Here is a 23,351-nt window from a genome sequence, read left to right as displayed (position 1 = left end):
GGTCATCCCTACTCCCTCTGGTCTGGAGGACTCACGAAACACAAATTCTTCGTTTGTAAATTATGTTGGAGTGTGCCCTTGGCTATCCCCTGGTTTGCTTAATAGAAGAAATTTGAAATGATTTATACTTTTACTTTTGATACATAAGTATATTTTAGCCATTCATTTTACTTGTAATACTTAAGTATATTTAAAACCAAATACATTTAGACTTTTACTCAAATAGTATTTTACTGGGTGACTTTTACTTGAGTCATTTTCTATGAAGGTATTTTTAGTTTTACTCAAGTATGACAATTGGTTCCACCACTGCTACTTGTTGTACAACTCAACTATGTACTTTATAGTTGAGCGTCAAACTCGTTCCAGAGGCCCGAGCGTCTGTGGGTTTTCGCTCCTCCCTTGTATTTGATTGATGAATTAAGGTCCCCAATTAGGAAGGAACTCCCCTCACCTGGTTGTCTAGGTCTTCATTGAAAGGAACAACTAAAAACCAGCAGACACTAGGCCCCTTAAACTCAACTCTGGACCTTGAAACCAGATCCACTGCGTTTTTTTTTTACCCTAATCAAGGACTGATTTAGACCTTAGACACCAGGTGGGTACAACTAATTATCAGGTAGAACAGAAAACCAGCAGGCTCATAGTGCAGGGTTTCCCCAAACTCAGTCCTGGAGTCCCCCACCTGGATGCATGCTTTGCTCCCCCCCCCCCCCCCAGCATTGACTACACAATCAAAGCTTGGTTATTTGAATCAGCTGTGTAGTTCTAAAGCAACAACCAAAACGTGCACCCAGGGGGGCCCAGGACCGGGTTTGGGAAACCCTGTAGAAGGCTAACAGTGGAATACCCCTGCATTAGGTCCTCCATTGAATGAGTTTGACATCCCTGATACATCCTCCATCCAATTCTTTCTACAGTACATATCTCCACCACCAGATGGCAGGCTTCCCTTCTCTTTATTCACCACGCTAGCTTCATCTGTAGAGAAACAAATTCAGACCGTGGATCTAACCTATAGGACCACAGATTCAGACCTTTATGGATCTAACCTATTATTATAGGACTACAGATTCAGACCTTTATGGATCTAACCTATTATTATAGGACTACAGATTCAGACCTTTATGGATCTAACCTATTATTATAGGACTACAGATTCAGACCTTTATGGATATAACCTATTATTATAGGACTACAGATTCAGACCTTTATGGATCTAACCTATTACTATAGGACTACAGATTCAGACCTTTATGGATATAACCTATTACTAAAGGACTACAGATTCAGACCTTTATGGATACAACCTATTATTATAGGACTACAGATTCAGACCTTTATGGATCTAACCTATTATTATAGGACTACAGATTCAGACCTTTATGGGTCTAACCTATTATTATAGGACTACAGATGCAGACCTTTATGGATCTAACCTATAGGACTACAGATTCAGACCTTTGTAGATATAACCTATTATTATAGGACTACACAATTTTTATCTATATTTTTGGAGCTGTCTATTTTCCACCACAAACCGATGCTGGCACCAAGACCGAACTCGGCGAGCTGCATAGGGCCATAAGAAAACATGAAATTGCTCATCAAAAGGTGACGCTCCTCGAGGCCGTTGATTTTAATGCAGTGGAACTGAAATGATTATTTTGACCTAATTTCTAGCAGCATGTCACCTGTGCAACCAGAGTAGACACAACTCTAGACCACCTTTACTCCACACACAGAGACACATACAAAGCTCTCCCTCGCCCTCCATTTGGCAAGTCTGACCATAACTCTATCCTCCTGATTCTTGTTTACAAGCAAAAAACTCAAACAGGAGGCGCTTATTGATGCTAAGCTACAGGACTTTTTCACTAGCACAGACTGCAATATTTTCCGGGATTCATCCAATGGCATTGAGGTGATATGAACCTACCAGATAAGCTAAATGCCTTCTATGCTCGCTTCGAGGCAAGCAATGCTGAACCATGCATGAGAGTACCAGCTGTTCTGGGGGACTGTGTGATCACAGTCCAGGGGCCATTTCATTATCACATGTAAAGTAGCCTGCTACTGTAGGGGCCATATAATTATTACATGTAAAGTAGCCTACTACTTTAGGGGCCATATCATTACCACATGTAAAGTAGCCTACAACTGTAGTGGGGCCATATAATTATCACATGTAACAGTGGCATGTGCCTCCATAAGTGAACTACAGCAATCATGTGATTTGGAACTGTGAGCTTATTGGTCTGTTAGAATTAATTGGTTGTGTGCTGTGATTGGTTGCAGGTATGAAGACACCTATTCCTATAAAATAGTGGCTAATTTCCTGTTCTGTAAATCTGCGGAGAGAAGAGAGAAAGACAGACTGGTAGCCTGCAAGCTGAAGCTCATTCACAGTTCACACATTTTCCATCCAGTCTCTCCGTTATGTTAATGGTTTACATGTAACCAGTCTCGCTGTTATGTTAATGGTTTACATGTAAGTATCCTGAATACATTGGTACAAAGGGCTTGCCAATTTATTAAAATACACCAGTCTAGGCAGTCTTCGACATTTGTCCTTACTAGTATTGTGTAATCTTCTCTGTTACATTTTAAAACTACAGATTCCTCTATGGATAATATTTATATTTCTTCATATTTTTATATTCAAAGCTATAGTAGCTTCCGTTAGATCTCTATACAGTAGCTTCCGTTAGATCTCTATACAGTAGCTTCCATTAGATCTCTATACAGTAGCTTCCATTAGATCTATATAACAGTAGCTTCCGTTATATCTCTATACAGTAGCTTCCGTTAGATCTCTATACAGTAGCTTCCGTTAGATCTATATACAGTAGCTTCCGTTAGATCTCTATACAGTAGCTTCCGTTAGATCTATATACAGTAGCTTCCGTTAGATCTCTATACAGTAGCTTCCGTTAGATCTATATACAGTAGCTTCCGTTAGATCTCTATACAGTAGCTTCCGTTAGATCTATATAACAGTAGCTTCCATTAGATCTATATAACAGTAGCTTCCGTTATATCTCTATACAGTAGCTTCCATTAGATCTATATACAGTAGCTTCCGTTAGATCTATATACAGTAGCTTCCGTTAGATCTCTATACAGTAGCTTCCGTTAGATCTATATACAGTAGCTTCCGTTAGATCTATATACAGTAGCTTCCGTTAGATCTATATACAGTAGCTTCCGTTAGATCTCTATACAGTAGCTTCCGTTAGATCTATATACAGTAGCTTCCGTTAGATCTATATACAGTAGCTTCCGTTAGATAACAGTAGCTTCCGTTAGATCTATATACAGTAGCTTCCGTTAGATCTATATACAGTAGCTTCCGTTAGATAACAGTAGCTTCCGTTAGATCTATATACTGTAGCTTCCGTTAGATCTATATAACAGTAGCTTCCGTTAGATCTATATACAGTAGCTTCCGTTAGATCTCTATACAGTAGCTTCCGTTAGATCTATATACAGTAGCTTCCGTTAGATCTATATACAGTAGCTTCCGTTAGATCTCTATACAGTAGCTTCCGTTAGATCTATATACAGTAGCTTCCGTTAGATAACAGTAGCTTCCGTTAGATCTATATACAGTAGCTTCCGTTAGATCTCTATACAGTAGCTTCCGTTAGATCTATATACAGTAGCTTCCGTTAGATCTCTATACAGTAGCTTCCGTTAGATCTATATACAGTAGCTTCCGTTAGATAACAGTAGCTTCCGTTAGATCTATATAACAGTAGCTTCCGTTAGATCTATATAGTAGCTTCCGTTAGATCTCTATACAGTAGCTTCCGTTAGATCTCTATACAGTAGCTTCCGTTAGATCTATATACAGTAGCTTCCGTTAGATTTACTGTATATAGCTTCTAATGGTGTTTTTAAAAGCAGCGTAGTGTCGCACCATATACGTTTCCATAGGAACCCATCACATAGCTGAACAGATCTGACCCACTTGGCTGCCTAAATGACGCCGCCTGCTGGCTCGTTTTGGTCTGCAACGGTAGGCTACGGTATCGGGTGTAACGTCCTGAAACACTCCAGTGATGAGACAACATTCAACAAGGGCAGAGTCAGTGGTACCCTGCCTACCCTCGCCACGCTGCCGCTCCAAGGATGCAGGGAAAGGAATATATTTGTCTTTTTCGTCACACCTCTTTACAAAATCCGCTGTTCGGAAACGAGGTCTAGGCCTACTTTCTCTTTGCGAATTTGCATTTCTAATCAACGCGTTTTTGTTCGTTAAATGCTCGTTGGGTTTTTATGGATCAAATATTTCACAAGATAATGCGATGATGTCGTCTTAAATGACTGAAACAGAAATAAGCACGTCACGAACGTCCAATGTAATGTATCTGTGTGATGGGGAAAATACTCAACCAGGATGGGTAATAAGCAAACGATATTTACTGATGAACAGTTCGAGGCATATCAGGTAAAATGTGTTCAAATATTTTTTTCTTTATCTCGGTTTAGGCTACTTAATTTCCATATTGTCATATCAAATACATGTAACATTCAACAATATTTATTGGGGATTAAGTAGCTTAGATAGGCCAATTTATGTTTATTAACCCATATTCTTAATCGAAACCCCCAGGAAATTAATCTGGCATGATGAATTGCAAATTACCATAATGCTAATAAGTTTATAGGCAGGCAAATGTATCTTTCTTATACACACTGTGAGAATTTTCCGTGCGCTATAGTTGTTTATTGTTGGGGGGGTTGAGATAAATCCCAGGTTGGTGGACTATTGGCTCTGGACTGTCCCAAACGGCACTCTATTCCCTATTACCAGAACCCTTATCAAAAGTAGTGCGCTGTATAGGAAATAGGGTGTCATTTAGCACGTCATTTAAATTATCGCTGTGGTGTACAGGTTTGGGTACCACCAAACAAAGGAATAAATGTGCTCGTTTCATAATAGCGCCACGTAAACCTGTGTATGATTTGATTTGTAGTAAACCTCATCTAAACTCTCCCAGGGTTTAGTGCCCAATGGTTGGCATCAAATGAGGGCGGCTGCCACACCGCCCATCTTTTCAACCCGCTCTCTTTTTGTTCTGCTAGTCGAGTCTGTTCATTCAAACGGGATTTTAACGTTCCTTTGTCTCTTTCCAGGACTGCACATTCTTCACACGCAAAGAAATCCTACAGTAAGTGTAATTTATACAGTACATGTGCTGTACCGTCCATATTTTAACACAATGGATCTGAGGCTGTTAATTGCACTTCCCTTAATTAAGGAAACACAGGATGACCGTGGACTGAGTCTGCAACGGCTACTTAACCCAGTGAGCACAAGACGTTGAAAATACATATTGTCTTGTACTCGTAGGGATTATTGTCACACAGCACTGGAGGTTGGTGGCACCTTCATTTGGGAGGACGGGCTCGTGGTAATGACTGGAGCGGAATTGGTGGAATGGCATCAAATACATCAAAAACATGGTTTCCATGGTTTCCGGGTGATTGATGCCATTCCGTTGGCTCCGTTCCGGCCATTATTATGAGCCGTCCTCCCCTCAGCAGCCTCTGTGTAACCAGTCCAATATTTAGAATTCACAAACTAAAAATGGGTCAACGTAATTCTTTCCATTGGAAACCAAAGCCCAGCCAGCAGCTGCAACCTTCATTAGTTTAACCAAATGTAACCGATGTGAAATGGCTAGCTAGTTAGCGGTGGTGTGCGCTAATAGTGTTTCAATCGGAGACGTCACTCGCTTTGAGACCTTGAAGTAGTGGTTCCCCTTGCTCTGCAAGGGTCGCGGCTTTTGTGGAGCGATGGGTAACGATGCTTCGTGGGTGACTGTTGTTGATGTGTGCAGAGGGTCCCTGGTTCGCCCCCGGGTCGGGGCGAGGGGACGGACGTAAAGTTAAACTGTTACACAAAGCCCAGCTACCAGCTGCAGCTTCATGAAATAAAGGTTAAAATCTCACCTTTCTGGTAAAACTGTTTTTAAGCTAGTTTCCCGCAATTCTACACATTTTGCCATGGGGCTGAGAGAATGTTGTTCGTTTTAAACCTAATTTCCTGCAACTCTACACATTTTGCCATGGGGCTGAGAGAAAATGTTGTTCGTTTTAAACCAAAATTCCTGCAATTCTACACATTTTGCCATGGGGCTGAGAGAAAATGTGCAGTTTTAATGCAAATTTCCTGAAATTCTACACATTTTGCCATGGGTCTGAGAGAAAATGTGCACGTTTTAATGGAAATTTCCTGAAATTCTACACATTTTTCCATGGCTTATGCCATGTTCTGAAACCTGTGTCACACGAAGCAATTTGGACGCAATTTCTGTTGCCGATGCAAGTTACAAGTGACATCCTCAACTTTGCTGAAACACAAACCTGTCATACATCACATCGTCTTTTCATAAATTATTTGTTTATCCAAATGTTTAGTAATTGTAACCACATCAATATAGACAGCTAGTTGCCTATTTGCCAACCATGTTTCTGATGTATTTGATACCATTGATGATGAGCTGAGTTAATCTAGCTTGCTAGTGCAGCTCATGTTAAACAATTTACAGTTGAAGTCGGAAATTTACATACACTTAGGTTGGAGTCATTAAAACTCGTTTTTCAACCACTCCACAAATTTCTTGTTAACAAACTATAGTTTTGGCAAGTTGGTTAGGACATCTACTTTGTGCATGACACAAGTAATTTTTCAACAATTGTTTACAGACAGATTATTTCACTGTATCACAATTCCAGTGGGTCAGAAGTTCACATACACTAAGTTGACTGTGCCTTTAAACAGCTTGGAAAATTCCAGAAAAGTATGTCATGGCTTTAGAAGCTTCTGATAGGCTAATTGACATCATTTGAGTCAATTAGAGGTGTACCTGTGGATATATTTCAAGGCCTACCTTCAAACTCAGTGCCTCTTTGTTTGACATCATGGGAAAATCAAAAGAAATCAGCCAAGACCTCAGAAAAAAATTGTGGACCTCCACAAGTCAGGTTCATCCTTGGGAGCAATTTTCAAATGCCGGAAGGTATCACGTTCATCTGTACAAACAGTAGTACGCAAGTATAAACACCATGGGACCACACAGTCGCAAAATGGCTTAAGGACAACAAAGTCAAGGTATTGGAGTGGCCATCACAAAGCCCTGACCTCAATCCTATAGAAAATTAGTGGGCAGAACTGAAAAAGCGTGTGTGAGCAAGGAGCACTACAAACCTGACTCAGTTACACCAGCTCTGTCAGGAGGAATGGGCCAAAATTCACCCAACTTATTGTGGGAAGCTTGTGGAAGGCTACCCAAAATGTTTGACCCAAGTAAAACATTTTAAAGGCAATGCTACCAAATATTAATTGAGTGTATGTAATCTTCTGACCCACTGGGAATGTGATGAGAGAAATAAAAGCTGAAATAAATCATTCTCTCTACTATTATTCTGACATTTCACATTCTTAAAATAAAGTGGTGATCCTAACTGACCTACAACAGGGAATTTTTACTAAGATTAAATGTCAGGAATTGTGAAAAACTGAGTTTAAATGTATTTGGCTGAGGTGTATGTAAACTTCCGACTTCAACTGTAAGTATTTGGACGAGCAATGTCGGAGCGGCATAGACTAAAATACAGTAGAATAGAATACAGTATATACATATGAGATGAGTAATGCAAAATAGGTAAACATTGTTAAAGTGACTAATGTTCCATTATTAAATTGGCCAGTGATTTCAAGTCTATGTATATGGGGCAGCAGCCTCTAATGGGCTGGTGATGGCTGTTGAACAGTCTGATGGCCTTGAGATAGAAGCTGTTGAACAGTCTGATGGCCTTGAGATAGAAGCTGTTGAACAGTCTGATGGCCTTGAGATAGAAGCTGTTGAACAGTCTGATGGCCTTGAGATAGAAGCTGTTGAACAGTCTGATGGCCTTGAGATAGAAGCTGTTTTTCAGTCTCTCGGGTCCCAGCTTTGATGCACCAAGGATGTTTTATTTATTTAATCTATTTTAGAATGAGGCTGTAAGGTATTTTTTTGTTGTTGAAAAAGTCAAGGGGTCTGACTACTTTCCAAATGCAGTGTATATCATATTTTTTGTAGTTACTAATTTCAGCTGGCACTACCCATTCTTCTTTTCTCTGCCACCTACATGTGTGCTATCAGCTAACTCCTAGTCTCTAGTCCACACTGCCTTGCCTGTGTGTTTTCAGCTAACTCCTAGTGTCCAGTCCACACTGCCTTGCCTGTGTGCTATCACCTAACTCCTAGTCTCTAGTCCACACTGCCTTGCCTGTGTGTTTTCAGCTAACTCCTAGTCTCTAGTCCACACTGCCTTGCCTGTGTGCTATCACCTAACTCCTAGTCTCTAGTCCACTGCCTTGCCTGTGTGTTTTCAGCTAACTCCTAGTCTCTAGTCCACACTGCCTTGCCTGTGTGCTATCACCTAACTCCTAGTCTCTAGTCCACACTGCCTTGCCTGTGTGCTATCACCTAACTCCTAGTCTCTAGTCCACACTGCCTTGCCTGTGTGCTCTCAGCTAACTCCTAGTCTCTAGTCCACACTGCCTTGCCTGTGTGCTATCAGCTAACTCCTAGTCTCTAGTCCACACTGCCTTGCCTGTGTGCTTTCAGCTAACTCCTAGTCTCTAGTCCACACTGCCTTGCCTGTGTGCTATCAGCTAACTCCTAGTCTCTAGTCCACACTGCCTTGCCTGTGTGCTCTCAGCTAACTCCTAGTCTCTAGTCCACACTGCCTTGCCTGTGTGCTCTCAGCTAACTCCTAGTCTCTAGTCCACTGCCTTGCCTGTGTGCATTCAGCTAACTCCTAGTCTCTAGTCCACACTGCCTTGCCTGTGTGCTATCAGCTAACTCCTAGTCTCCAGTCCACTGCCTTGCCTGTGTGCTTTCAGCTAACTCCTAGTCTCTAGTCCACTGCTCTGCCTGTGTCCTTTCAGCTAACTCCTAGTCTCTAGTCCACTGCCTTGCCTGTGTGCTCTCAGCTAACTCCTAGTCTCTAGTCCACACTGCCTTGCTTGTGTGCTTTCAGCTAACTCCTAGTCTCTAGTCCACACTGCCTTGCCTGTGTGTTTTCACCTAACTCCTAGTCTCTAGTCCACACTGCCTTGCCTGTGTGCTATCAGCTAACTCCTAGTCTCTAGTCCACACTGCCTTGCCTGTGTGCTATCAGCTAACTCCTAGTCTCTAGTCCACACTGCCTTGCCTGTGTGTTTTCACCTAACTCCTAGTCTCTATTCCACACTGCCTTGCCTGTGTGCTATCAGCTAACTCCTAGTCTCTAGTCCACACTGCCTTGCCTGTGTGCTCTCAGCTAACTCCTAGTCTCTAGTCCACACTGCCTTGCCTGTGTGCTATCACCTAACTCCTAGTCTCTATTCCACACTGCCTTGCCTGTGTGCTATCAGCTAACTCCTAGTCTCTAGTCCACACTGCCTTGCCTGTGTGCTCTCAGCTAACTCCTAGTCTCTAGTCCACACTGCCTTGCCTGTGTGCTATCAGCTAACTCCTAGTCTCCAGTCCACACTGCCTTGCCTGTGACTTGGAGCGTCTCCAAAGACAGTTCATCCCTCTCTCTTTCTCCCTCCCTGTCTCCCTCCCTCCTTCTCTCCCTCTCTGTCTCCCGCCCTCCCTCCCTTCCTCCCGCCCTCCCTCCCTCCCTCTCTCTCTCTCTCTCTCTCTCTCTCTCTGTCTCTCGCCCTCCCTCCCTTCCTCCCTCTCTGTCTCCCTCCCTCCCTCTCTCTCTCTCTCTCTCTCTCTCTCTCTCTCTCTCTGTCTCTCGCCCTCCCTCCCTTCCTCCCTCTCTGTCTCCCTCCCTGTCTCCCTCCCTCCCTCCTTCTCTCCCTCTCTGTCTCCCGCCCTCCCTCCCTTCCTCCCGCCCTCCCTCCCTCTCTCTCTCTCTCTCTCTCTCTCTCTGTCTCTCGCCCTCCCTCCCTTCCTCCCTCTCTGTCTCCCTCCCTGTCTCCCTCCCTCCCTCCGTCTCTCCCTCTCTGTCTCCCGCCCTCCCTCCCTTCCTCCCGCCCTCCCTCTCTCTCTCTCTCTCCCTCTCTCTCTCTCTCTCTCTCTCCCTCCCTCTCTCCCTCTCTGTCTCCCTCCCTCTCTCCCTCTCTCCCTCTCTCTCGCCCTCCCTCCCTTCCTCCCGTTCTCCCTCCCTCCCTAATCCGTTGTTCGCTCTTTTTGCTGGCCTCAGTATTCTAAAGCAATGAAATTCCTGAAGGGTTTGCTAGTGCCCTTCCAGAATGACTTATGGTAGGAAATCGCTCCCCGCTTACAATTAAAAACCTGTAGGAGCTTGTTTTTGTGTGTGTTTTTTTTAACCGATGGCCATTTGTTTTCTTGAAATATACTGTAGGTCAGAGCCTCTTCAATAATCCTCTGAAGTTGCAAAGCTGCATCGGCAACATTAAAATGACGTATTGGATGTAGATTCCTATTAACACACACTTATTGTCTTTTGATGCGTTGTAGATGACCACTGTGTAGTGTAGTGCAGGCTGTTTGCTGATAGTTGCAGACTAATTTGCTATAATACTCTGTCCTCTCTCCTTGTTAATCAGACTGATACATCTGTCTATAATACTCTGTCCTCTCTCCTTGTTAATCAGACTGATACACCTGTCTATAATACTCCCTACTCTCTCCTTGTTAATCAGACTGATACACCTGTCTATAATACTCCATAGTCTCTCCTTGTTAATCAGACTGATACACCTGTCTATAATACTCTGTCCTCTCTCCTTGTTAATCAGACTGATACACCTGTCTATAATACTCCATAGTCTCTCCTTGTTAATCAGACTGATACATCTGTCTATAATACTCCATAGTCTCTCCTTGTTAATCAGACTGATACACCTGTCTATAATACTCTGTCCTCTCTCCTTGTTAATCAGACTGATACGTCTGTCTATAATACTCTGTCCTCTCTCCTTGTTAATCAGACTGATACATCTGTCTATAATACTCTGTAGTCTCTCCTTGTTAATCAGACTGATACACCTGTCTATAATACTCTCTCCTCTCTCCTTGTTAATCAGACTGATACGTCTGTCTATAATACTCCATAGTCTCTCCTTGTTAATCAGACTGATACATCTGTCTATAATACTCCGTAGTCTCTCCTTGTTAATCAGACTGATACGTCTGTCTATAATACTCTGTCCTCTCTCCTTGTTAATCAGACTGATACGTCTGTCTATAATACTCCATAGTCTCTCCTTGTTAATCAGACTGATACATCTGTCTATAATACTCCGTAGTCTCTCCTTGTTAATCAGACTGATACATCTGTCTATAATACTCCGTAGTCTCTCCTTATTAATCAGACTGATACACCTGTCTATAATACTCTGTCCTCTCTCCTTGTTAATCAGACTGATACACCTGTCTATAATACTCCATAGTCTCTCCTTGTTAATCAGACTGATACATCTGTCTATAATACTCCGTAGTCTCTCCTTGTTAATCAGACTGATACGTCTGTCTATAATACTCTGTCCTCTCTCCTTGTTAATCAGACTGATACATCTGTCTATAATACTCTGTCCTCTCTCCTTGTTAATCAGACTGATACATCTGTCTATAATACTCTGTCCTCTCTCCTTGTTAATCAGACTGATACACCTGTCTATAATACTCTGTCCTCTCTCCTTGTTAATCAGACTGATACACCTGTCTATAATACTCCATAGTCTCTCCTTGTTAATCAGACTGATACATCTGTCTATAATACTCCGTAGTCTCTCCTTGTTAATCAGACTGATACGTCTGTCTATAATACTCTGTCCTCTCTCCTTGTTAATCAGACTGATACATCTGTCTATAATACTCTGTCCTCTCTCCTTGTTAATCAGACTGATACATCTGTCTATAATACTCTGTCCTCTCTCCTTGTTAATCAGACTGATACACCTGTCTATAATACTCCATAGTCTCTCCTTGTTAATCAGACTGATACATCTGTCTATAATACTCTGTCCTCTCTCCTTGTTAATCAGACTGGTACACCTGTCTATAATACTCCCTACTCTCTCCTTGTTAATCAGACTGATACACCTGTCTATAATACTCCATAGTCTCTCCTTGTTAATCAGACTGATACACCTGTCTATAATACTCTGTCCTCTCTCCTTGTTAATCAGACTGATACGTCTGTCTATAATACTCTGTCCTCTCTCCTTGTTAATCAGACTGATACATCTGTCTATAATACTCTGTAGTCTCTCCTTGTTAATCAGACTGATACACCTGTCTATAATACTCTCTCCTCTCTCCTTGTTAATCAGACTGATACGTCTGTCTATAATACTCCATAGTCTCTCCTTGTTAATCAGACTGATACATCTGTCTATAATACTCCGTAGTCTCTCCTTGTTAATCAGACTGATACGTCTGTCTATAATACTCTGTCCTCTCTCCTTGTTAATCAGACTGATACGTCTGTCTATAATACTCCATAGTCTCTCCTTGTTAATCAGACTGATACATCTGTCTATAATACTCCGTAGTCTCTCCTTGTTAATCAGACTGATACATCTGTCTATAATACTCCATAGTCTCTCCTTATTAATCAGACTGATACACCTGTCTATAATACTCTGTCCTCTCTCCTTGTTAATCAGACTGATACACCTGTCTATAATACTCCATAGTCTCTCCTTGTTAATCAGACTGATACATCTGTCTATAATACTCCGTAGTCTCTCCTTGTTAATCAGACTGATACGTCTGTCTATAATACTCTGTCCTCTCTCCTTGTTAATCAGACTGATACATCTGTCTATAATACTCTGTCCTCTCTCCTTGTTAATCAGACTGATACATCTGTCTATAATACTCTGTCCTCTCTCCTTGTTAATCAGACTGGTACACCTGTCTATAATACTCCCTACTCTCTCCTTGTTAATCAGACTGATACACCTGTCTATAACACTCCATAGTCTCTCCTTGTTAATCAGACTGATACACCTGTCTATAATACTCTGTCCTCTCTCCTTGTTAATCAGACTGATACGTCTGTCTATAATACTCTGTCCTCTCTCCTTGTTAATCAGACTGATACATCTGTCTATAATACTCTGTAGTCTCTCCTTGTTAATCAGACTGATACACCTGTCTATAATACTCTCTCCTCTCTCCTTGTTAATCAGACTGATACGTCTGTCTATAATACTCCATAGTCTCTCCTTGTTAATCAGACTGATACATCTGTCTATAATACTCCGTAGTCTCTCCTTGTTAATCAGACTGATACGTCTGTCTATAATACTCTGTCCTCTCTCCTTGTTAATCAGACTGATACGTCTGTCTATAATACTCCATAGTCTCTCCTTGTTAATCAGACTGATACATCTGTCTATAATACTCCGTAGTCTCTCCTTGTTAATCAGACTGATACATCTGTCTATAATACTCCGTAGTCTCTCCTTATTAATCAGACTGATACACCTGTCTATAATACTCTGTCCTCTCTCCTTGTTAATCAGACTGATACACCTGTCTATAATACTCCATAGTCTCTCCTTGTTAATCAGACTGATACATCTGTCTATAATACTCCGTAGTCTCTCCTTGTTAATCAGACTGATACGTCTGTCTATAATACTCTGTCCTCTCTCCTTGTTAATCAGACTGATACATCTGTCTATAATACTCTGTCCTCTCTCCTTGTTAATCAGACTGATACATCTGTCTATAATACTCTGTCCTCTCTCCTTGTTAATCAGACTGATACATCTGTCTATAATAGTCTGTAGTCTCTCCTTGTTAATCAGACTGATACATCTGTCTATAATACTCTGTCCTCTCTCCTTGTTAATCAGACTGATACATCTGTCTATAATACTCTGTCCTCTCTCCTTGTTAATCAGACTGATACATCTGTCTATAATACTCTGTCCTCTCTCCTTGTTAATCAGACTGATACATCTGTCTATAATACTCTGTAGTCTCTCCTTGTTAATCAGACTGATACATCTGTCTATAATACTCTGTCCTCTCTCCTTGTTAATCAGACTGATACACCTGTCTATAATACTCCATAGTCTCTCCTTGTTAATCAGACTGATACATCTGTCTATAATACTCCGTAGTCTCTCCTTGTTAATCAGACTGATACGTCTGTCTATAATACTCCGTAGTCTCTCCTTGTTAATCAGACTGATACATCTGTCTATAATACTCCCTACTGTCTCCTTGTTAATCAGACTGATACATCTGTCTATAATACTCCCTACTTTCTCCTTGTTAATCAGACTGATACATCTGTCTATAATACTCCGTAGTCTCTCCTTGTTAATCAGACTGATACATCTGTCTATAATACTCTGTAGTCTCTCCTTGTTAATCAGACTGATACATCTGTCTATAATACTCTGTCCTCTCTCCTTGTTAATCAGACTGATACATCTGTCTATAATACTCTGTCCTCTCTCCTTGTTAATCAGACTGATACATCTGTCTATAATACTCTGTCCTCTCTCCTTGTTAATCAGACTGATACATCTGTCTATAATACTCTGTAGTCTCTCCTTGTTAATCAGACTGATACATCTGTCTATAATACTCTGTCCTCTCTCCTTGTTAATCAGACTGATACACCTGTCTATAATACTCCATAGTCTCTCCTTGTTAATCAGACTGATACATCTGTCTATAATACTCCGTAGTCTCTCCTTGTTAATCAGACTGATACGTATGTCTATAATACTCCGTAGTCTCTCCTTGTTAATCAGACTGATACATCTGTCTATAATACTCCCTACTGTCTCCTTGTTAATCAGACTGATACATCTGTCTATAATACTCCCTACTCTCTCCTTGTTAATCAGACTGATACATCTGTCTATAATACTCCCTACTCTCTCCTTGTTAATCAGACTGATACATCTGTCTATAATACTCCGTAGTCTCTCCTTGTTAATCAGACTGATACGTCTGTCTATAATACTCCATAGTCTCTCCTTGTTAATCAGACTGATACATCTGTCTATAATACTCCGTAGTCTCTCCTTGTTAATCAGACTGATACATCTGTCTATAATACTCCGTAGTCTCTCCTTGTTAATCAGACTGATACATCTGTCTATAATACTCCATAGTCTCTCCTTGTTAATCAGACTGATACATCTGTCTATAATACTCTGTAGTCTCTCCTTGTTAATCAGACTGATACATCTGTCTATAATACTCTGTAGTCTCTCCTTGTTAATCAGACTGATACGTCTGTCTATAATACTCCCTACTCTCTCCTTGTTAATCAGACTGATACATCTGTCTATAATACTCTGTCCTCTCTCCTTGTTAATCAGACTGATACGTCTGTCTATAATACTCTGTCCTCTCTCCTTGTTAATCAGACTGATACATCTGTCTATAATACTCTCTCCTCTCTCCTTGTTAATCAGACTGATACGTCTGTCTATAATACTCCGTAGTCTCTCCTTGTTAATCAGACTGATACGTCTGTCTATAATACTCTGTCCTCTCTCCTTGTTAATCAGACTGATACATCTGTCTATAATACTCCCTACTGTCTCCTTGTTAATCAGACTGATACATCTGTCTATAATACTCTGTCCTCTCTCCTTGTTAATCAGACTGATACATCTGTCTATAATACTCCCTACTCTCTCCTTGTTAATCAGACTGATACGTCTGTCTATAATACTCCATAGTCTCTCCTTGTTAATCAGACTGATACATCTCTCTATAATACTCTGTACTCTCTCCTTGTTAATCAGACTGATACGTCTGTCTATAATACTCCGTAGTCTCTCCTTGTTAATCAGACTGATACGTCTGTCTATAATACTCTGTACTCTCTCCTTGTTAATCAGACTGATACATCTGTCTATAATACTCCATACTCTCTCCTTGTTAATCAGACTGATACGTCTGTCTATAATACTCCGTAGTCTCTCCTTGTTAATCAGACTGATACGTCTGTCTATAATACTCTCTCCTCTCTCCTTGTTAATCAGACTGATACATCTGTCTATAATACTCCATACTCTCTCCTTGTTAATCAGACTGATACGTCTGTCTATAATACTCCGTAGTCTCTCCTTGTTAATCAGACTGATACATCTGTCTATAATACTCTGTCCTCTCTCCTTGTTAATCAGACTGATACGTCTGTCTATAATACTCCGTCCTCTCTCCTTGTTAATCAGACTGATACATCTGTCTATAATACTCCGTAGTCTCTCCTTGTTAATCAGACTGATACATCTGTCTATAATACTCCGTAGTCTCTCCTTGTTAATCAGACTGATACGTCTGTCTATAATACTCCGTAGTCTCTCCTTGTTAATCAGACTGATACGTCTGTCTATAATACTCCGTAGTCTCTCCTTGTTAATCAGACTGATACACCTGTCTATAATACTCTGTCCTCTCTCCTTGTTAATCAGACTGATACACCTGTCTATAATACTCTGTCCTCTCTCCTTGTTAATCAGACTGATACACCTGTCTATAATACTCTGTCCTCTCTCCTTGTTAATCAGACTGATACACCTGTCTATAATACTCTGTCCTCTCTCCTTGTTAATCAGACTGATACGTCTGTCTATAATACTCCATAGTCTCTCCTTGTTAATCAGACTGATACATCTGTCTATAATACTCCCTACTGTCTCCTTGTTAATCAGACTGATACATCTGTCTATAATACTCCCTAATGTCTCCTTGTTAATCAGACTGATACACCTGTCTATAATACTCTGTCCTCTCTCCTTGTTAATCAGACTGATACGTCTGTCTATAATACTCTGTCCTCTCTCCTTGTTAATCAGACTGATACATCTGTCTATAATACTCTGTAGTCTCTCCTTGTTAATCAGACTGATACATCTGTCTATAATACTCCCTACTGTCTCCTTGTTAATCAGACTGATACATCTGTCTATAATACTCCCTACTGTCTCCTTGTTAATCAGACTGATACATCTGTCTATAATACTCTGTCCTCTCTCCTTGTTAATCAGACTGATACATCTGTCTATAATACTCTGTCCTCTCTCCTTGTTAATCAGACTGATACATCTGTCTATAATACTCTGTCCTCTCTCCTTGTTAATCAGACTGATACACCTGTCTATAATACTCTGTCCTCTCTCCTTGTTAATCAGACTGATACATCTGTCTATAATACTCCATAGTCTCTCCTTGTTAATCAGACTGATACACCTGTCTATAATACTCCATAGTCTCTCCTTGTTAATCAGACTGATACGTCTGTCTATAATACTCCGTAGTCTCTCCTTGTTAATCAGACTGATACATCTGTCTATAATACTCTGTAGTCTCTCCTTGTTAATCAGACTGATACATCTGTCTATAATACTCTGTCCTCTCTCCTTGTTAATCAGACTGATACGTCTGTCTATAATACTCCGTAGTCTCTCCTTGTTAATCAGACTGATACGTCTGTCTATAATACTCCGTAGTCTCTCCTTGTTAATCAGACTGATACATCTGTCTATAATACTCTGTCCTCTCTCCTTGTTAATCAGACTGATACATCTCTCTATAATACTCTCTCCTCTCTCCTTGTTAATCAGACTGATACACCTGTCTATAATACTCCGTAGTCTCTCCTTGTTAATCAGACTGATACATCTGTCTATAATACTCTGTCCTCTCTCCTTGTTAATCAGACTGATACACCTGTCTATAATACTCTGTCCTCTCTCCTTGTTAATCAGACTGATACATCTGTCTATATTACTCCGTAGTCTCTCCTTGTTAATCAGACTGATACGTCTGTCTATAATACTCTGTCCTCTCTCCTTGTTAATCAGACTGATACGTCTGTCTATAATACTCTGTAGTCTCTCCTTGTTAATCAGACTGATACACCTGTCTATAATACTCTGTACTCTCTCCTTGTTAATCAGACTGATACATCTGTCTATAATACTCTGTCCTCTCTCCTTGTTAATCAGACTGATACGTCTGTCTATAATACTCCGTAGTCTCTCCTTGTTAATCAGACTGATACATCTGTCTATAATACTCTGTCCTCTCTCCTTGTTAATCAGACTGATACCAGACTGATACATCTCTCTATAATACTCTCTCCTCTCTCCTTGTTAATCAGACTGATACACCTGTCTATAATACTCCGTAGTCTCTCCTTGTTAATCAGACTGATACATCTGTCTATAATACTCTGTCCTCTCTCCTTATTAATCAGACTGATACATCTGTCTATAATACTCTGTCCTCTCTCCTTGTTAATCAGACTGATACACCTGTCTATAATACTCTGTCCTCTCTCCTTGTTAATCAGACTGATACATCTGTCTATAATACTCCATAGTCTCTCCTTGTTAATCAGACTGATACATCTGTCTATAATACTCCATAGTCTCTCCTTGTTAATCAGACTGATACATCTGTCTATAATACTCTGTCCTCTCTCCTTGTTAATCAGACTGATACACCTGTCTATAATACTCTGTCCTCTCTCCTTGTTAATCAGACTGATACATCTGTCTATAATACTCTGTCCTCTCTCCTTGTTAATCAGACTGATACGTCTGTCTATAATACTCTGTCCTCTCTCCTTGTTAATCAGACTGATACATCTGTCTATAATACTCCATAGTCTCTCCTTGTTAATCAGACTGATACATCTGTCTATAATACTCCGTAGTCTCTCCTTGTTAATCAGACTGATACATCTGTCTATAATACTCCGTAGTCTCTCCTTGTTAATCAGACTGATACGTCTGTCTATAATACTCCGTAGTCTCTCCTTGTTAATCAGACTGATACATCTGTCTATAATACTCCCTACTGTCTCCTTGTTAATCAGACTGATACATCTGTCTATAATACTCCCTACTCTCTCCTTGTTAATCAGACTGATACATCTGTCTATAATACTCCCTACTCTCTCCTTGTTAATCAGACTGATACATCTGTCTATAATACTCCGTAGTCTCTCCTTGTTAATCAGACTGATACGTCTGTCTATAATACTCCATAGTCTCTCCTTGTTAATCAGACTGATACATCTGTCTATAATACTCCGTAGTCTCTCCTTGTTAATCAGACTGATACATCTGTCTATAATACTCCGTAGTCTCTCCTTGTTAATCAGACTGATACATCTGTCTATAATACTCCATAGTCTCTCCTTGTTAATCAGACTGATACATCTGTCTATAATACTCTGTAGTCTCTCCTTGTTAATCAGACTGATACATCTGTCTATAATACTCTGTAGTCTCTCCTTGTTAATCAGACTGATACGTCTGTCTATAATACTCCCTACTCTCTCCTTGTTAATCAGACTGATACATCTGTCTATAATACTCTGTCCTCTCTCCTTGTTAATCAGACTGATACGTCTGTCTATAATACTCTGTCCTCTCTCCTTGTTAATCAGACTGATACATCTGTCTATAATACTCTCTCCTCTCTCCTTGTTAATCAGACTGATACGTCTGTCTATAATACTCCGTAGTCTCTCCTTGTTAATCAGACTGATACGTCTGTCTATAATACTCTGTCCTCTCTCCTTGTTAATCAGACTGATACATCTGTCTATAATACTCCCTACTGTCTCCTTGTTAATCAGACTGATACATCTGTCTATAATACTCTGTCCTCTCTCCTTGTTAATCAGACTGATACATCTGTCTATAATACTCCCTACTCTCTCCTTGTTAATCAGACTGATACGTCTGTCTATAATACTCCATAGTCTCTCCTTGTTAATCAGACTGATACATCTCTCTATAATACTCTGTACTCTCTCCTTGTTAATCAGACTGATACGTCTGTCTATAATACTCCGTAGTCTCTCCTTGTTAATCAGACTGATACGTCTGTCTATAATACTCTGTACTCTCTCCTTGTTAATCAGACTGATACATCTGTCTATAATACTCCATACTCTCTCCTTGTTAATCAGACTGATACGTCTGTCTATAATACTCCGTAGTCTCTCCTTGTTAATCAGACTGATACGTCTGTCTATAATACTCTCTCCTCTCTCCTTGTTAATCAGACTGATACATCTGTCTATAATACTCCATACTCTCTCCTTGTTAATCAGACTGATACGTCTGTCTATAATACTCCGTAGTCTCTCCTTGTTAATCAGACTGATACATCTGTCTATAATACTCTGTCCTCTCTCCTTGTTAATCAGACTGATACGTCTGTCTATAATACTCCGTCCTCTCTCCTTGTTAATCAGACTGATACATCTGTCTATAATACTCCGTAGTCTCTCCTTGTTAATCAGACTGATACATCTGTCTATAATACTCCGTAGTCTCTCCTTGTTAATCAGACTGATACGTCTGTCTATAATACTCCGTAGTCTCTCCTTGTTAATCAGACTGATACGTCTGTCTATAATACTCCGTAGTCTCTCCTTGTTAATCAGACTGATACACCTGTCTATAATACTCTGTCCTCTCTCCTTGTTAATCAGACTGATACACCTGTCTATAATACTCTGTCCTCTCTCCTTGTTAATCAGACTGATACACCTGTCTATAATACTCTGTCCTCTCTCCTTGTTAATCAGACTGATACACCTGTCTATAATACTCTGTCCTCTCTCCTTGTTAATCAGACTGATACGTCTGTCTATAATACTCCATAGTCTCTCCTTGTTAATCAGACTGATACATCTGTCTATAATACTCCCTACTGTCTCCTTGTTAATCAGACTGATACATCTGTCTATAATACTCCCTAATGTCTCCTTGTTAATCAGACTGATACACCTGTCTATAATACTCTGTCCTCTCTCCTTGTTAATCAGACTGATACGTCTGTCTATAATACTCTGTCCTCTCTCCTTGTTAATCAGACTGATACATCTGTCTATAATACTCTGTAGTCTCTCCTTGTTAATCAGACTGATACATCTGTCTATAATACTCCCTACTGTCTCCTTGTTAATCAGACTGATACATCTGTCTATAATACTCCCTACTGTCTCCTTGTTAATCAGACTGATACATCTGTCTATAATACTCTGTCCTCTCTCCTTGTTAATCAGACTGATACATCTGTCTATAATACTCTGTCCTCTCTCCTTGTTAATCAGACTGATACATCTGTCTATAATACTCTGTCCTCTCTCCTTGTTAATCAGACTGATACACCTGTCTATAATACTCTGTCCTCTCTCCTTGTTAATCAGACTGATACATCTGTCTATAATACTCCATAGTCTCTCCTTGTTAATCAGACTGATACACCTGTCTATAATACTCCATAGTCTCTCCTTGTTAATCAGACTGATACGTCTGTCTATAATACTCCGTAGTCTCTCCTTGTTAATCAGACTGATACATCTGTCTATAATACTCTGTAGTCTCTCCTTGTTAATCAGACTGATACATCTGTCTATAATACTCTGTCCTCTCTCCTTGTTAATCAGACTGATACGTCTGTCTATAATACTCCGTAGTCTCTCCTTGTTAATCAGACTGATACGTCTGTCTATAATACTCCGTAGTCTCTCCTTGTTAATCAGACTGATACATCTGTCTATAATACTCTGTCCTCTCTCCTTGTTAATCAGACTGATACATCTCTCTATAATACTCTCTCCTCTCTCCTTGTTAATCAGACTGATACACCTGTCTATAATACTCCGTAGTCTCTCCTTGTTAATCAGACTGATACATCTGTCTATAATACTCTGTCCTCTCTCCTTGTTAATCAGACTGATACACCTGTCTATAATACTCTGTCCTCTCTCCTTGTTAATCAGACTGATACATCTGTCTATATTACTCCGTAGTCTCTCCTTGTTAATCAGACTGATACGTCTGTCTATAATACTCTGTCCTCTCTCCTTGTTAATCAGACTGATACGTCTGTCTATAATACTCTGTAGTCTCTCCTTGTTAATCAGACTGATACACCTGTCTATAATACTCTGTACTCTCTCCTTGTTAATCAGACTGATACATCTGTCTATAATACTCTGTCCTCTCTCCTTGTTAATCAGACTGATACGTCTGTCTATAATACTCCGTAGTCTCTCCTTGTTAATCAGACTGATACATCTGTCTATAATACTCTGTCCTCTCTCCTTGTTAATCAGACTGATACCAGACTGATACATCTCTCTATAATACTCTCTCCTCTCTCCTTGTTAATCAGACTGATACACCTGTCTATAATACTCCGTAGTCTCTCCTTGTTAATCAGACTGATACATCTGTCTATAATACTCTGTCCTCTCTCCTTATTAATCAGACTGATACATCTGTCTATAATACTCTGTCCTCTCTCCTTGTTAATCAGACTGATACACCTGTCTATAATACTCTGTCCTCTCTCCTTGTTAATCAGACTGATACATCTGTCTATAATACTCCATAGTCTCTCCTTGTTAATCAGACTGATACATCTGTCTATAATACTCCATAGTCTCTCCTTGTTAATCAGACTGATACATCTGTCTATAATACTCTGTCCTCTCTCCTTGTTAATCAGACTGATACACCTGTCTATAATACTCTGTCCTCTCTCCTTGTTAATCAGACTGATACATCTGTCTATAATACTCTGTCCTCTCTCCTTGTTAATCAGACTGATACGTCTGTCTATAATACTCTGTCCTCTCTCCTTGTTAATCAGACTGATACATCTGTCTATAATACTCCATAGTCTCTCCTTGTTAATCAGACTGATACATCTGTCTATAATACTCCGTAGTCTCTCCTTGTTAATCAGACTGATACACCTGTCTATAATACTCTGTCCTCTCTCCTTGTTAATCAGACTTATACACCTGTCTATAATACTCCATAGTCTCTCCTTGTTAATCAGACTGATACGTCTGTCTATAATACTCTGTAGTCTCTCTACTTCCCCTCTCCTCCACCAAGTAGCCCCCCTTCCCCCTCCCCTCTCCTCCACCAAGTAGCCCTCCTTCGCCCTCCCCTCTCTTCCACCAAGTAGCCCCCCTTCCCCCTCCCCTCTCTTCCACCAAGTAGCCCCCCTTCCCCTCCCCTCTCCTCCACCAAGTAGCCCCCCTTCCCCCTCCCCTCTCCTCCACCAAGTAGCCCCCCTTCCCCCTCCCCTCTCCTCCACCAAGTAGCCCCCATTCCCCCTCCCCTCTCCTCCACCAAGTAGCCCCCATTCCCCCTCCCCTCTCCTCCACCAAGTAGCCCCCTGCCCCTCCCCTCTCCTCCACCAAGTAGCCCCCCTTCCCCCTCCCCTCTCCACCAAGTAGCCCCCCTTCCCCCTCCCCTCTCCTCCACCAAGTAGCCCCCCTTCCCTCTCCTCCACCAAGTAGCCCCCATTCCCCCTCCCCTATCCTCCACCAAGTAGCCCCCCTCTCGGTTCTGC

General features: G+C 40.8%; 1 protein-coding gene across 1 annotated transcript in view; it reads left to right on the top strand.

Moving 5' to 3' along the window:
• Positions 1-3,994: 3,994 nt before the first annotated feature.
• LOC129854519 (calcium and integrin-binding family member 2-like) overlaps positions 3,995-23,351 on the top strand; it is a 62,101-nt gene continuing 42,744 nt past the window's right edge. Inside the window, exons 1-2 of the mRNA XM_055921639.1 lie at positions 3,995-4,453; positions 5,143-5,177. Of these exons, the coding sequence (XP_055777614.1) occupies positions 4,403-4,453; positions 5,143-5,177 (86 nt within the window). The 5' untranslated portion in view covers positions 3,995-4,402. The remainder of the gene's footprint in view (positions 4,454-5,142; positions 5,178-23,351) is intronic.

Source organism: Salvelinus fontinalis, chromosome 4 (genome assembly GCF_029448725.1).
Source record: "Salvelinus fontinalis isolate EN_2023a chromosome 4, ASM2944872v1, whole genome shotgun sequence".
In the NCBI taxonomy this organism is placed as follows: Eukaryota; Metazoa; Chordata; class Actinopteri; order Salmoniformes; family Salmonidae; genus Salvelinus; species Salvelinus fontinalis.
This window is presented reverse-complemented; position numbering and strand designations above follow the sequence as displayed.